The following is a 15,907-nucleotide window of genomic DNA, read 5'->3' as shown; positions in this document are numbered from 1 at the left end:
GCTCCTCTTCCCACCCCAAAATGGTGACAGATGTGAGCTGTGATCCTCTCTGTCCTTCACAGCCACAGCAGATGTATGCGGTGGACAGTTCTGATGGATTGTTTTGTGCTGGAGTATTCCTTTTGGATGACGGTTTAGATACAACAGTGAATTTACTAGATAATTTTAACATTTGAAAACAGTATAGGAAGACTTTCCTATGGCTTTTGGTGTGTATTAATTTTATATTGCTGCAAAATAAGTTATCACACACCTAGTGGCTTGAAAAAACTGCCATTCATTAGCTCATAATTCTCTAGGTGAGAAAGAAGTCCAGGTGAGCAATACTGGGTTGCCTGCTTAGGGTCTCACAAGGCCAAATTCAAGGTTGTGGGTTGGGCTGAGGCTGGGCCCTTATCTTAAGGCTCTGAGAACAAATTCACTTCCAAGCACATTGAACTTGCTGGCAACTTCAGTCCACAGAATTCAGTCCTCTGTGGCTGTAAGTGTAAGTCCTATTTCTGTGCTGACTGTTGGCCAGGACCACTCTCAGAGAGTCAGCTGACTTGGGATTTAAATTTCATATACAAAATCCATTCACAGCACTACCAAGATTAGGATTTGATTACAAAACCAAAGGATGGAATTCTTTTTTTTTTTTTTTTAATGTTTATTTATTTTTGAGAGAGAGAGAGCGAGCGAGCAGGGGAGAGGCAGAGAGAGAAGGAGATACAGAATCCTAAGCAGGCTCCATGCTTTTAGCTGTCAGCACAGAGCCGGACGTGGGTCTCAAACTCGCAAACCAAGAGATCATGACATGAGCCGAAGTCGTACATTTAACCAACTGAGACACCCAGGCGCCCCAAGGAATGGGATTCTTGATGGGGTGGGGGTAAGAGGACATGTTTAGAATTCTGTCCACCATATGGGATATGAATTTTTTTATTTTTATTTTTTAGTTTTTAGTTTTTAGTTTGCCTTCTTGGAGTTTCAAACACACTGGTTCTCTGTGCCTGAAAAGCCACATTCCAGACAGTCTGTTTCTTATATATTAAATCATTATTATTCTGTCTGTTGGATATCTTTAGGGTCTCTTATATTCTCTTTATAGTTAAAACTACTCTAAAATTTTCCATTTGTGTTTATTAGAGGTCTCAGTAAGTTGAATAGTTATTAAGTATAGTTTAGGTAAGCTATGGACATTTGTTTCCTAGGATAGAGTAAAATTTAAATAATTTTGGGCTTTGCATATGTGAAAAAATGCATGCTGAAATGCACTGCAAATATTTTTTTATATTTGAGACTCCTTCCATAGCTGCCTGATGAAAGCATGGTACAAATAGACTTTCAGAGGAAAAAATTAACTTTTTCACTGGATTTCTATTGCAGTGAATTTGTGTCATGGCTGTTGGAAATTGGAGAGATTCACAGGCCTGAGGAAGGGGTTCACTTAGGACAAGCATTGTTAGAAAATGGAATCATCCACCATGGTAATTCTTTTATGAAATTATTAATTATAAAATATTAAAAACTAAATTATTCTGTTTATCCACAGATTGCATGATTTCATTAATCAGTTTAACGTAGAGCAAATCACCACATTATAGGATGCCTATGTGTTTTTAACAACATATTTGAGTGACTAATAAATACAGAACTACATTTCAGGGAGTATGGGGTATGGTGATATATTTGCTAACTTTAACACGAACGACTACAACACAGGCAAGAATTAGAAATACAGGTAAGTGCGGGAGTGTGGAGGAAGGAATGGCAGGTTCTCACTGGAGTATTTGGGACTGCTTCATGAGGGAAAGGGCATTAAGGTTGCACAATGTAGAGAGTAGAACTCTCACAGGGACAGAAAGACAGAAGGATGTCCCACCCTGAGGAATGGTATAGGTGCTCAGGCATGGGAGTGAAAAAGTTCATGGTGGCCTCTTCAGGAACTAGCACAGAATGTCACATGGCAAGAGAGTATACTTCATGGATGAATATATGGAGGGAGGATGTGGTGAGAAAGGTAGGCACATCTGATCCTCTGTGTCAGCACAGAGCCCGAAGCGAGGCTCAAACTCGAATTGTGAGATCATGACCTGAGCTAAAGTCAGACGCTTCACTGACTGAGCCACCCAGGCACCCCAAGCTTGAAGAATTTCTAATGCAAAATGTGGGAGAAGAGAAAAAGAGGTAATTGTGAATAAATACGGCTATTGAGCCAAGGTATTTCAGTGTTCATTTTTGTTTTTAATTAGAGTGGGGTGAAAATGAGCTAGATTCTCCCAGTTTTTCCCCACCGCACTGGGTGCCACCGATGTAATGTGCCACCATCTATCCAGATAGAAATCATCTGGAATTCCTTTTTATCCCTCATGCCCTCAAACCCTGTGAACTCTACCACCAAAATAGGTCCCGAACCAGACCACTTCTCTCCCTTCCAGAATCCCACCTTCCTCCCAAGCACCATCTTCTCTTTCCTGGCTTCCACTTTCGTCCACCATCCCTATGGTACTCCTCTTCAGATAACAGCTGAAGAGACCTTTTAAAACAGATGTAAGATCAAGGCATCCTCCTACTTATAATCATCTACTGGAGTCCCATTAAACTCAAAGAGAAGTCCAGAACCTCTTACCGTGGTCTAGATCTCTTACCATGGCCCATACGGCCCCACATGATAGGGCCCCTGACTTCCTCTGTGAGTCAGCACATGGTATTATACCTAACTCATTACACTGTGGCCACTGCAGCTTTCTGTCTCTCCCTTGAACACTCCAAGATGACTGTGTATTTAGGAACTTTGTTCTTGCCATTCTCATTCAACAATTATTTATTAGTTCCAGTATACGCCAGGGACCTTTCTAGGTGCTAGAGATACAGCAGAAAATGAAATGATAAAAGTCTCAGTATTCATGATTCACATCTTCAATGACATTCTGACTCATCCCATTATTCCAATAAACTGCGTTTTTAATTTTTGAAATTTTCTTCATGAACTTATCACTCGCTAAAATTATCATGTTATTTGATTTATTTATTACTTCTCTCTTTGTCTCCCATACCTACTCTAGCCACCAATCACAATATAAGTACCATAAGAACAGGAGTCTTGTTAGTTAATATATAGTAAATACCTGGAGTGCCCATCACATGTAGATGCTCAATAAATATTGCTCAGTAAATGAATCAATGAATAATTATATTTTGAGTAAACAGATAATACCGATAAATTATATATGATTTTGTACTTGATTCCTTAACACTATGAAATCACCCTTTAGCATCTAGTATGCTAAAAAGCATCATCCAAAAACTTATAAGTAAATATCAAAAAGTGTTGAGCTACATGACTTTCCTCTCTGCTGCTGCTTTTTCCTTTCATCAAAGCCCAAGTCTGAGTGTATACTTGGGTCAAGAAGGGAATGTGTTTTGTCCTGTCATCCATTGAAGCTCAAGTAGGTGGAATGTAGAGAGGTTTTGCATACAATCATTGACCTTCAGAAATCAGGAGATTCCTTTCTCATTTAGACCGCGTACTTCCAGGGACTATGTATTACCAATAGAACAAAGAAGGGAAAATCTGTTTATGATCACCTTTGTTCATTTTTTTCTTTACCAACTCTTTCCTTCATTCTGCATGTAAGATACTCTGCTAGGTGCTCTAAGGTATGTAAACATGAACTAATGACCTTTATTTCTTATGGTCTAGTAGTTTTTTTAAGCCTATCCTTTTATCCTCTTCACCAGGCAATCCAGCTATTGACCTATTTCCTTTCAGAAAGGCAGAAATCTAATAGGATGGGAAAATTAACTTTTTTTGTTTTGCAGCGAGCACTGAGAAGGAAAAGTATTGGTTAACACTAGCTGCTGTAACAAATAAGTTTCAATCTAGTGGCTTACATTCTAGAAGCTACTTTGTCACTCAGGTAAAGTCCAGTCTTTGGTAGATGAGGTTGGGTGTTCTCCCCCACACAGGGTTTTGGTGTTTGATAGAGGCCCACTGATCTTCAGTGCAAGGCTCTTAAAGGTTGCCTTGAAGGAGTGGTGGAGTTTTGTTTTGTTTGTTTTAAATGGGCCTGTACACTTTCCATTGTGCCTTTTGTGTGCATGTCCTTGGGTGCAACTCAGTTATGTGGCCACTCCTTACTTCTTGCAAGAGAAACTTAGAAATGTAGTATAGCTGCATGCTCAGGAAAGACAAAAGCTAAACCAATTTGTTAAACAGTGATCCAATTTCTGCCACTGAGGCATAGCTCCCAGATCAATATAAGATCTATGGAATTATATTAAAGACAGAGTAATCATTATATAAACTTGTCGGTGTTTTATGATGATGTCAGCATGTAATAGTCATAAAAATAACTTTCAAAATTTCTATTTCAGTGGAGGTTTTCATGATTGTTAATTTAAGTTGTTAATTTGAGTGACTTCAAACCATTATGAACTAGAAATAAGAGAAAAAAGATCTTAAAGTTATCAACAATTGATGTTGCTATTTAAATTTGTTTAAAAGACTGTTTAAAAAATGCAATATTTTTTACTTCTGTGGGATTATTACTATTTATTTATTTATTTATTTGGAGCAGGGGAGGAGCAGAGGGAGAGAGAAAATCTTAAACAGGCTCCACACTCAGGACAGAGCCCAACTGTGAAATAATGACCTGAGCTGAAATTAAGAGGCAGAAACTTAACTGACTGAGCCACCTAGGTGCCCCAGATTATTACTATATTTTAGAGTTACACACTAATTTTGTCATGTTTTCCTGTTTTGACTAAGAGGTATCTTATGATAGATTAAAGTATGTTACAGATTTTATTTGCAAAGCCGGAAGGAGTTAAGGTGTGGGGAGAGGATGTCCTTTGAAAGGAGCTATTAGGTTATTTTCAAGCCATCCTTCCACTCTTGCTTTCATCTTTCATCAAAGGTGATCTAGGAATTGTATGATAATTAGTTACTTATTTGCATAGTGCATTGGGTTCTGGAAATTGAAGATATAACTCTTATAGGTGGAATTTTACTGACTTTACAATGACAAAGCTGTTATTACTTTGCCTGAAGTCATGAACAACTACTCAAACATGTTCATGTTAATTGTAAGTTAGTACAAAGTAGAGTTGAAATAATATTTATTAAATATCTTTATGAACAGTCTTTTTGTGTCTTATCTGTTCTTCAGTTCAAAACTGCTGGAAGCTCTTGAAGGAATTACAGAGTTCCATAGAGAGGGAACCACCCTTATTTATTCTGTTAAAATGCTTCTCACAATATTTTTTTAAGTTTTTTTTATTTTGAGAAAGGGAGAGAGAAAGAGAGAGAGAGAGAGAGAGAGAGAGAGAGAGAGCAATCAAGGTTGGGGCAGAGAAAGTAGGTGAGAGAGAGAATCCCAAGCAGGCTCCACACTGTCAACACGGAGCCCGATGCAGGCTGAAACTCAACGATCCATGAGTTTGTCACCTGAGCTGAAATCAAGAGTTGGAGGCTTAACCGACTGAGCCACCCAAGAGCCCCTCTCACAATATTTTTAATTGCTTCCCTCTAATGAGAAAAAACATCAAGAACATAAGATTTTTTTATAAGGGATATCAGAATGAGAGAATTTCAGTCCTAATCAACTTATCCCCCAACTCAGACACCACTTTTCTCCAATACCATTTTGAAAAGGAAGAAGGAGATAAATTCTGGATTAAAATTTATTTTGAAATTTCAAATGCAAAGTTTGAAATTATAACAATTGTTTGTCGCAGTTTGATTTTAGTGGCCTGTACTATTATTGTTATCAGGATTTGGTCAGTGGTGATGTTAGATTTGGCATACAGAATTTTTGTTACTAAAAGTAATCACCCTTTTTAAGTGTCCGAAATTAACCTGTACAGACCCCCCACAACTAGGGGTAAGAGAACATATTATGCTATTTCACATTAGTAATTTTATTAGAATGGAGAAATATGAGCCATACGTGCTAGTTTTATTGGTATGTGGTTCCAGCTGCATTCTAGTGGAAATAGAGTTCCTAAAATAAAGTTGAATGGACCATCTGTTTTAAAGAGAGCATGCAAAAAGAGTTGACTGTTATTGCCATCATTCACATTGCTTATATTGTTGAGAACTTCATAAAAGCAAAGCCCAGCTATACCAGGAATTATTGGGTTGAGGCAGCATATGCTTTCTGTATGATATGCTGATAATACTTTCTTGTCTGAGTCTACTATTTACATTATAAATGCTTAAGCAAGAATTCAGAGACCTCATTCATTATATCCGGTGGTGTGTGAAGTTGGCTTGTACAAACTTAAGAGAGCTGGTAATTAAATTTCTTAAAAATTTGCAAGCTTGTTGTGAGGCACAGCTATTATTAAAAATTAAATAAATAGTACATAAATTGTATTAGAAACGAAGTTCATAAATTATTTTAAAAATCTTTTAGTGTTTATTTTTGAGGGGGGGGGCGGGCAGAGCACAAACAGGGGAGGGGCAGAGAGAGAGGAAGACACAGAATCCGAAGCAGGTTCCAGGCTATGAACTGTCAGCACAGAGCCTGATGTGGGGCTTAAACCCACGGATTCCAAGATCGTGACCTGAGCGGAAGTTGGATGTTTAACCGAGTGAGCCACCCAGGCACCCTGAAGTTCATATATTATTAAAACTCATCACTTCTTAATTGTTGTACTACATTTTCTATGTTCTTGGTGTTATTTTTCTTCTATCTGTTATTGTTGGTGTTATATAAAATCTATTATTTCTGTGTGATGGAAATCGTAAATAATAATGTATCACTGCTCGTCTAACTCTGCGTTCAGTGACTTTATTATGGTAGTTTGAAATTGACCAGTGTGGGATTATTTAATACCACAGAAATTAGTGAATACTACAAATCAGCACTTCTTCTTTCCCACCATCAAGAAAGCCAGTTGTTAAACATTTACCAGGGTATCCCTAGTAATATCACTGTATCGCATAGTTGCTTAAAAGATGGCATTAAGCAACCTTCCCCATAAGATAACTTGAACTCTCAACAACTCATAAACCCATTTTCCATGTTCAAGAAGTCGGGGGAGTGCAGTTGAGTGCAAAACTATTCACTGTTTTTTTTAAGGCAACAGCTAAGAGTTGCAAATTAACCCAAGATGAGTTGTCAAGGTCACAAGAGTTTGCCATACAACAAAGCACTCCATTTTGAATAGAATTTTAAACCACCACTTCTTTTATTGTGGCAGGAGACATTTGGGCCCAATGTTTCCTTGAATTTTGAAATATCAAGACAATCATTTATTTCAATGAATCTTAGGAGATAAAAATGAGAAGAGGTAGATTGCTGAGAAGAAATAAATAACTGGTCTTGAAACAAGCCATAAGATTTCAAAATATGTCTCTCAATATTATTTTTCTTTCACACATGCTTTTTTCTTTTTGGCTTGATCTGGAAAAAAAGATGCCAAAAGGCTGTGTTGTCTTTCTTTCTTTGGCAGCAGTCCTGTGTCGATCTGATGGCTGCAAGCCATGCACATAGTTTGGATAGGTTGGGGTAGAATAGCTGAAACTTCACGTGTGTGTGTGTGTGTGTGTGTGTGTGTGTGTGTGTGTGTGTGTGTGAGAGAGAGAGAGAGATAAGTCGTTCAGCTTTCTTCTGGATTCACCAAATGTAGTTCATGGAAATTAATTCTGACAACTTTTTCTCCCCCTTCAACATTTTTAACAAAAATAAAGGTCAAAGTCTTCCATCTAATCGTGAAAATAGAGCTTGTTGCAGCAAATTATCTCTTCTGCAAATGTTGCATTCCCTGTAAATAAAACATTTAAATATAAACTCTTTGAGGTTTAATTTGAGGTTTTTTCTTTCCCAAAGAAAGTCTTTGTTAGACTGTGTGTAAAATAATTTCTCCTAAAAAGAAGAAAACTTGAAAGGAAGTTAAATAGGAGTGTTTATGAATATGAAAGTCTTATCTCAAGGATGAAAGTGAAGGATGACCGTTCTCATTTCTGCTGAGAAAAAAAAAATAAATGACATGTAAGAATAGCATTTCTCAGCTTAAGAAAACTGTTGAAATTTTGGGATAAGTTACATATTGAAATTATATAATCTACTCCAGAGTTCCAAACACAGGATAAATGGTCAAGATTGGTGTATGTGTGGTCTTGGCCTGTTTGCTGTGGGGTAAAACAGATAAATACTAAAATTCACTTCTAGGACTCAGAATTGAATGATAACCCACGAATTAGATTATCCGCTCTTTAAAGGACCCTTTTTGCTTGACTTTGTGGCATTGTGGAGAAATAGAAAATACAACTTTGTATATTTATATAAATAAAGTAATACACTATACACGTGCAGCACACTATGCTAGTTGAATGTTGCTAAACTCTATTTCCTAAATCATTATATGGAAACTATAAATGTATCATATAACAAAACCTTATCATGAATCTTACTGAAATAGTATTACTGTGTTAGGAAAACAAAAGTTTTTAGTAAAACTCCAAGTTTCAATGTTTGGGAATTTGTATTTTATAAATTTGTTTGTATTTGCCACTTTTTATATTGTCAGTATTTTAATATATTGTTTCTATGTTCTTAGTTACTGATAAGCATCAATTCAAGCCAGAACAGATGTTATATAGATTTCGCTATGATGATGGAACATTTTATCCACGAAATGAGATGCAGGATGTGATTTCAAAGGTAACATCCTCTCCCAGAACCTTTTATCAATAGCAGAATTCATGTCATACTTTACCAGGATGAAATGCTTTTGAGAGACTTAAAAGAATTCTTATGCCATAGAAAATGGCATAGGTAAGCAAGCCTCTCAATTCTTCTTGCTGTTTAAAGAGTTTTAGGGTTCAATCACTTTTTTTGTTCTCTTCTGTAGTTCTAAATGGAAGTAACGAAATTGCATTACTCAGAAGATCGTATATATTCAAAACAATGTCACATGTAGTAACAAGTGGCCATTATACTTGAATAAGTTAAAAAATAATGTAAATATATAAAATTTATGTGACAGTTTTGTTTGCACACTTGACAAAATTTATATTGACATGTAATGAATGTGTAGTATGAGGTATTGCTACATAGATTTATTTTCTACTTATGTCTGTAAATTTTACATTTTAAGAAAAATAGTTTTAAAAACCCTTTTTATTGTTTCAGTTATATTATTTTTCTGATGTAGTATAATAGTTGAATAACTTTCAAATTGGTAGAGATTATACAGTGATTCCAGAATGTTTATGGTGGATTTATTTGTCTTAACAATTTCATTGGTCTGTCTTTGAGTGATCTTCCTTGTTTTCGACATATCTTTATTTTATAATAGGGAGTGAGATTATATTGCCGTCTCCATAGTCTGTTTACTCCAGTGATAAGGTGAGTCTGATTTCTAACTTTTGGACAACTTACAGGGAAATATTTATGTTACATAATAGGTAAATATCCTTCATTTGGAACCTCTTGGCTTATTTTGTTTTTCATCCATAAGTGAAAAGTTTACTTTTAAAGATTATTTTAAGTAATAACTTATCTTAAAATATTCCTAAATTTTCTGAGGCTCTATTTACGCAGTTTCTTCCATTCTTTTTATTCTGATTTCTAAAATTATTTGCCATTAATTCATACTAAACTACAGGTTTGATAATGAAATAATCCAGAGTTAATATTTAGTAAGTAATAGTTGACTGGGAGAGGATTTGGAAATACTATGATTACTGTATATTGGTTTTTTTTTTTTCATTAAATTGTATAATCGAAACTTGGATGTGTATTTTCATAATATTTCCTTCTAATACTTTTTTATCCAAAGAAAAGATTTTGTACTTGAAAATTAAAAATTATTTTGGAGTTAATAAGTAAAATTTTATAATTTTGTTCTCAACCATGATTTTCCTTCTGAAGAGATATGCCTGTCTTTTTGTAGTGGAATCATAATTAATTTTCAGTTTATGTCTTTAAAAAGACAGCAGAAAACTGAGTTTTTTATTGTTACTAATAAAAATGTTCAGGAGTATTATTGTATTTTTGTAACATATACACTTAAAGAATGTAGTGTAATGTTACACTAATTTCCAATGGGCAGATATCATTCAGAGTTTATTAACTGAAACTTAATATTCACATAGAACAAAAAAAATGGATGTGTTATTTCCACAATGAATGAAGAGGCTTTTCAGTTCATGACTATGGAATCCAAATGTTTGATGTGCCATGTTTCTATTTTTCATTCTGGTTTCCAATTCCAAAGAAACTCAGAGCTTAAAAAACAAACAAACAATAAATTCAGAAGTTGCTGTTTACGTGTAATGGAATGCCCACTAATGTTTTATAGAGAACATGGTGCAGATCCTGGAGGAAGAAACAGAATCTTGCCCATCACTTCTGAAAGTGCCCTGTTCACGTTCACAAACAAGTTTTGTGAAGTGAAAAGAAGTGAAAACGAACCCATATTTATGGATTCTCTGCTAGGTTTCTAGCAGACACCCTGCAATTATTTTGGATAACTTAGTACTAAAAGATGGTTACTTCACTCAGTACTAATTGGCTACTTAAATTTGTTTTCCTGCTAAACTAATAAAAAGCAATAGTGGTTACATTTTTCATGTCACCTGTGTACCTAGGTACATTTTGTATGTGAGAAAATGTACTCTGTACTCTGAAAAGATCTCTTAGCCGTAGGGGACTTCTTATCAAGAAGGTTACCTTCCGTACGAGCTGATATGAAGGAATTGTTCTTTGGCTAGAAATGACAAGTGTTTATGAGTTGTCAAGGGAGAATTTATAGGGAAAAAAAGCCATAAAACGGATGGAGTGTATGATAGTCATGCTTTTAATATGTGTGAACTCTGCTTACAAAAAGAAAAATTGCTTGGGTGAAGAATTCACAGCCCCACATGTGGTTTGTAATAGACTGAGTGCCCTTTTCCTTCTTATTGATGCTTATGGAAACCAAAATGAAATGGGTACTGAGGTATCAGAAACATGGAGATAGATTTTAAAAGAGTTTTTTAGTGTTTATTTATTTTTGAGACAGTGTGTGGGCTTATGTGTGGGGAGGGGCAGACAGCGAGGGGAGGCAGAGGATCTGATGTGGGGCTGCAAGTCACAAACCGCGAGATCGTGACCTGAGCTGAAGTTCCATCCTTAATCAACTGAGCCACCCAAGCGCCCCTAAAAGGATTTTTTTAAAAAAGAATCTGCTGTGATTACTTGCTAACCTAGTGTTTTTATTACTAAAATCTCAGAAATTTCAACCATATTTGAGGGACTTTTTTTTTTTTTATGAAAGTGGATAAAATGAGGTAAGCATTAATTGTAAATTGCTGACGGGCTGAAGAACTGTGAACAGAGCTAGTAATTATTTATCACTTCAAGTTGTTTGAGGTTCGGATCTTTAGACATTTTGAAAAGACTGTCATTTTCCCTTTGATCCAGCCCTGCAAAATGAATGAATTATAGATTTCTGCCCTTGGGGCCCCATTCTGATCAGGAACACTTTGTTGGTATCTAACTTAACTTTGAGTGATTTCTCAGATCTGAGAAGTCTACTGAAAGGATAGGCTGATGTACAGTCGGCTGGTTCCCTTGGTTCCCTGGGGATGTGGTGTCACTTGTCCGTGCTCTGATCAGACAAAATGAATGACAGGGTTCTCAGCATGTTTACCTCAGGACAGCCTTGCTATCTGCCACTGCAGCTGAGCCGAACGAATAATCTTCTCGTGCGAATCCAGCCTTCCTGGAGAATTCAGGAATAAAAGGGTTGCTTTATTCTCTACATTTTGAGGACCTGTGTGTGTGTGTGTGTGTGTGTGTGTGTGTGTGTAGAGTCTATCTTGTTTTAAGGGAAGAAGTTCTATTTTGTTATTCTTTTATTAATGAGATATTATATTTCTAGCTATGTTATTATCAGATAATAAAACAGTAATAATCTACTTGGTATATAAGAAAATGTCAAAGAAGAAATGTCCTGCTTTGATATCATTGTGGGTCTCTTCTGATATGAGCTAATGGAGGAGTTTTTAAGTGTTATATATACCTTGTAAACCTCTCTTATTTGCACATAATTTGGACAATAGGTTCAGATTGTATAGAATCTTCTGTTGCACACTGATATTCAATGAAATGTTTTCCTGCGCTTACTTGTCCTCTTGCTTAATGGTTTTGGCTTCTGTTTCCTTTGTAGAGATAAAGACTACCATTTAAGAACCTACAAATCTGTAGTCATGGCCAACAAACTGATAGACTGGTTAATTGCACAGGTAAATAGATAAATAGAAGTTGCTGAGTTACTTTCACTGCTGCTTTAAACTTTGAGATGGTTTAGGAACTTTTTTTTAATCCCAGATGGGACGCAGTGAGATACATTGGCCAAGTGTATACAGCTAATATGAAGCAGAGTTAGGAGTTGAATCTAGGTAATCTGACTTCAGAGTCTTCAAACTTGATTTTTATGTTATATGGTTTCTCAAGAGGAAGATGTTCCTATTTTTAAAATATCAACTGAGATCCATCAAGAAAACTAAGTGTAATTCGAGTATCACTGAAGTGTACCTATTCACATACACTGAACTTTCATGCAAGTGTGTATTCTATTTTGAAGTTAAGATTTTAGATTAAACCAATTACCTTTAGATAAAAACTAATTCACATATCCAATGGGCTTACTAGAGTCAGAGCCTTTTATAACATTGTGGTCAATACGTGTCATTGGAATTGGTTCTGTACTTGGTATCAGAATTAGGGTTTCACATAGAAATTATAATCTCATAGAATTCCCATGAACTTGTACTATATGTTGACTCTGTGAGAAAACTGAAGAAAGTTGTTTTGTTTTGAAGCAAAATTTGGTGCTTAATAAATAAAGTTCTGACTCCATGGAAATCAATGAGCAAACAATATTTCTCTTTTTGGCTTTTTTTTCTTTCTTTTTTTTTTTTTTTTTTTTACTTTTCAAGTGTGAGCATTAGAAGAATAGAATAAGCTGCTCAAAAGCTGGACCGGGTTGCAATTATTTTTTTTCTTCAGATTTTCTGAAGGGTCTGTTACAATAATGTCTTTAGAAATTCTTTGTAGTAGAAATTGGGACAATGGACTGGGACTTCGGTAACCTAGCATCTGATGATGGTTCTGCTGATACATAGTTTTGCAAAGTTGGACAGGTCACTTAAACTCTCTGGATTTTATTTTCACAAGTGTTTATTACTACTTACTGGAATTATTATCTAACAGAGAAACAGGCACAGGGATATTAGAATAACTTGTTAGGACTAACAACAGATACTTTAAAACAAATGAGTGGACAAAACATACAAAACATGCATTGTAGGTGAATGATTAGAAGCGTGAAAGCAAGGATGAAAATAAGCACAGAGTTCAGGCAACAGTAAGGGGCCAACCTGACTAGGAAGAAATAAGATGAGACAGCACTTTATAACCACAAAACCTACAACTGTAAGGTTTATACATACATACACACACACACACACACACACACACACACACACACACACACATACACACACGTATTCATATATATGAATATATTCTTAATATGAATTACATACTTAATATGAATAAACCAGAAGTTTTCTAGATAAAAACATATGTGAGATAAAAACGTATGTATTGGGCTTTCTTTATTGCTTCAGTTGTATGATCTGATTATTTTCTCTGCAGGATAGTGACAGAGAAGCTTGCACGTATAGGCTCAGCCAGACAACCTACTTTCAGTGTCTTACAAGTCATCTGACAGTAGTTGATTTCTTTAGGTGTCCTTAAAGAACAAGGCCAGGAAAGTGACAGCACAGATCATGCACAATGATTTTTCATTAATTGTATTTAGTGTGTTTTCAGTATTTGGTTATTTTCTGGCTGCACAGTTGGTGTACAGGATTGAAAAAATAAGAGAAAGGGATCATTTGTAGTAGCAATAAATTTAAGTTAACTTATATATTTTCATATTTAAACACTGTGGTTTTTCTCAGGAAATATTAAATCTTTGCTTTTTCATTTAATGTCAAAAAAAGGTATTTCCATAATCAAGTGGATAAATATATCTATCTATAAATCTATATAGATATATAGCAATTAGGTACATTCTGGGCTTACAAAAGTAATGTATGGTGTAATAAATGAATGGCTTTGTCAGTGTCATGCTGGGAATGTCAGATGAGTTAAAGACAGAACAAAGCCTTGGGTTGCCTATTAAGTTGTGGTATATTTTTATGTGGTTAACAGGGGGATTGCCGTACCAGAGAAGAGGCAATGATATTTGGCGTCGGACTCTGTGACAATGGATTTATGCACCATGGTAAGGGATTTTTATTCTAGGAGCTTACAGATGTATTTCACTGTTTTGTTTTTGTTAGGACCCTGGGAGTATCTCAGTATTAAGGCATTTCAAGATGAACCAGCAAAACTGTGTGAGTCTTGCCACTTGTCCATGCTGGGTCACCACATCTGCATTCAATTTCACCACTGGTGCCATTGTTACATCTAGTTACTATTATCTACCAGTTGCCATGACTTCCCTTCTGTTTTTCTAGACTGATTCCAGAAAAGCAAAAGCTTCAACTAGAAGTTTTGGTTTTTTTTAAAAATAGCTTTTTTAAAAAAATGAAATAATTTTAGATCAGACTTGTAGTTCTTTTGAATGCCGGTGTATTTTTAAATAATTAAATAAGGGACACCTGGGTGGCTCAGTTGGTTAAGTATCGGGCTTTGATTCACGTCATGATCTCACAGTTTGTGAGTTCCAGCCCTGTGTCAGGCTCTGTGCTGACAGCTCAAAGCCTGGAGCCTGCTTCGGATTCTGTGTCTCCCTCTCTGCCTCTCCCCAGCTCACACTCTGTGTCTCTGTCTCTCTGTCTCTCTCTCCCCAAAATAAACATTAAAAAACATTTTTTTTAACGTCTATTTATTTTTGAGACAGAGAGAGACAGAGCATGAACGGGGGAGGGTCAGAGAGAGAGAGGGAGGCACAGAATCTGAAACAGGCTCCAAGCTCTGAGCTGATGGCACAGAGCCCAATGCGGGGCTTGAACTCACGAACCGCGAGATCGTGACCTGAGCCGAAGTCGGACGCTTAACCAACTGAGCCACCCAGGCGCCCCCTAAAAAAATTTTTAATGATTAAATGAGAACCTATATGGTGGGTAATTATTGTTCTTTTTAGAAAAAGATCTTTTATTTATTTGTTATAAATGTTTATTTATTTGAGAGAGAGAGAACAAGTGTGTGAGTGGGGAGAGGGGAGAGGAGAGAGAGAAACACAAGCAGGCTCCTCACTGTCAGTGCACAGCCCGACGTGGGGCTTGACCCCACCAACTATGAGGTCATGACCTGAGCTGAAATCAAGAGTTGGACACTTAAACAGCTGAGCCACCCAGGCACCCCGAAAAAATGCTTTTAAAATTATCTCAGAGGATAAAATTCTAAATCTCTAGAAAAAATCTGTTTCATTTTGTCTAGTAATTAAAGATTTTCTTTCTTGTTTGATGACTTCATTCCCCCTAAATTTATAAAAATAATGAGACTTAGTTTTTCCTCTCTGTTCATACCGTCTTACAGATTCCACAAACCCAAACAATCTTTTTCACTGCTTTTATATGTTTATAAACAGATACTGGATAACACTTCTGCCTATTTGTCAGTTACTTTCAGAAGGTTATCACCTTTTTTACGAAGAAGGAAGGATAGCAAAAGTTTCAGTGATGTTGAGAGCATCTTTGGTTAGCATACATTCATTTGGGAATTGCATTATATCCCACTATCTCTAGAACACTGTATGAGTTGTGAAAGAGAAATACCAGTCCATGAAGAACAAACTATTGAATGAGGAAAATGACATTATTATAAGGACTTGAAACTATAGTGTCAAGCTGAAAACCTTCAAATATTCTAATTGTTTTTCTCTTTAAAGCATCGAGGAGCAGTAATTTTAT

At 36.0% G+C, this 15,907-nt stretch overlaps 1 protein-coding gene across 4 annotated transcripts in view; it reads left to right on the top strand.

Annotated features, from left to right (window-relative positions):
* Positions 1–15,907, top strand: part of PREX2 (phosphatidylinositol-3,4,5-trisphosphate dependent Rac exchange factor 2) — a 299,299-nt gene that overhangs the window by 124,667 nt on the left and 158,725 nt on the right. For all 4 annotated transcript variants that reach the window (XR_015247064.1, XM_086696066.1, XM_086696065.1 and 1 more), the window contains exons 11-15: positions 1,369–1,469; positions 8,551–8,654; positions 9,292–9,341; positions 12,148–12,223; positions 14,202–14,274. Coding sequence is in view for 3 of the 4 variants with exons in the window: in XM_086696066.1 (XP_086552192.1) it covers positions 1,369–1,469; positions 8,551–8,654; positions 9,292–9,341; positions 12,148–12,223; positions 14,202–14,274 (404 nt within the window). In the remaining variant the exon portion in view is untranslated. The remainder of the gene's footprint in view (positions 1–1,368; positions 1,470–8,550; positions 8,655–9,291; positions 9,342–12,147; positions 12,224–14,201; positions 14,275–15,907) is intronic.

Source organism: Puma concolor, chromosome F2, assembly GCF_028749965.1.
Source record: "Puma concolor isolate L17-30 chromosome F2, mPumCon1.1.hap2, whole genome shotgun sequence".
Taxonomy (NCBI): domain Eukaryota; kingdom Metazoa; phylum Chordata; class Mammalia; order Carnivora; family Felidae; genus Puma; species Puma concolor.
Note: the sequence above shows the minus strand (reverse complement) of the source record. Positions and strands in the feature narration are given on the sequence as shown.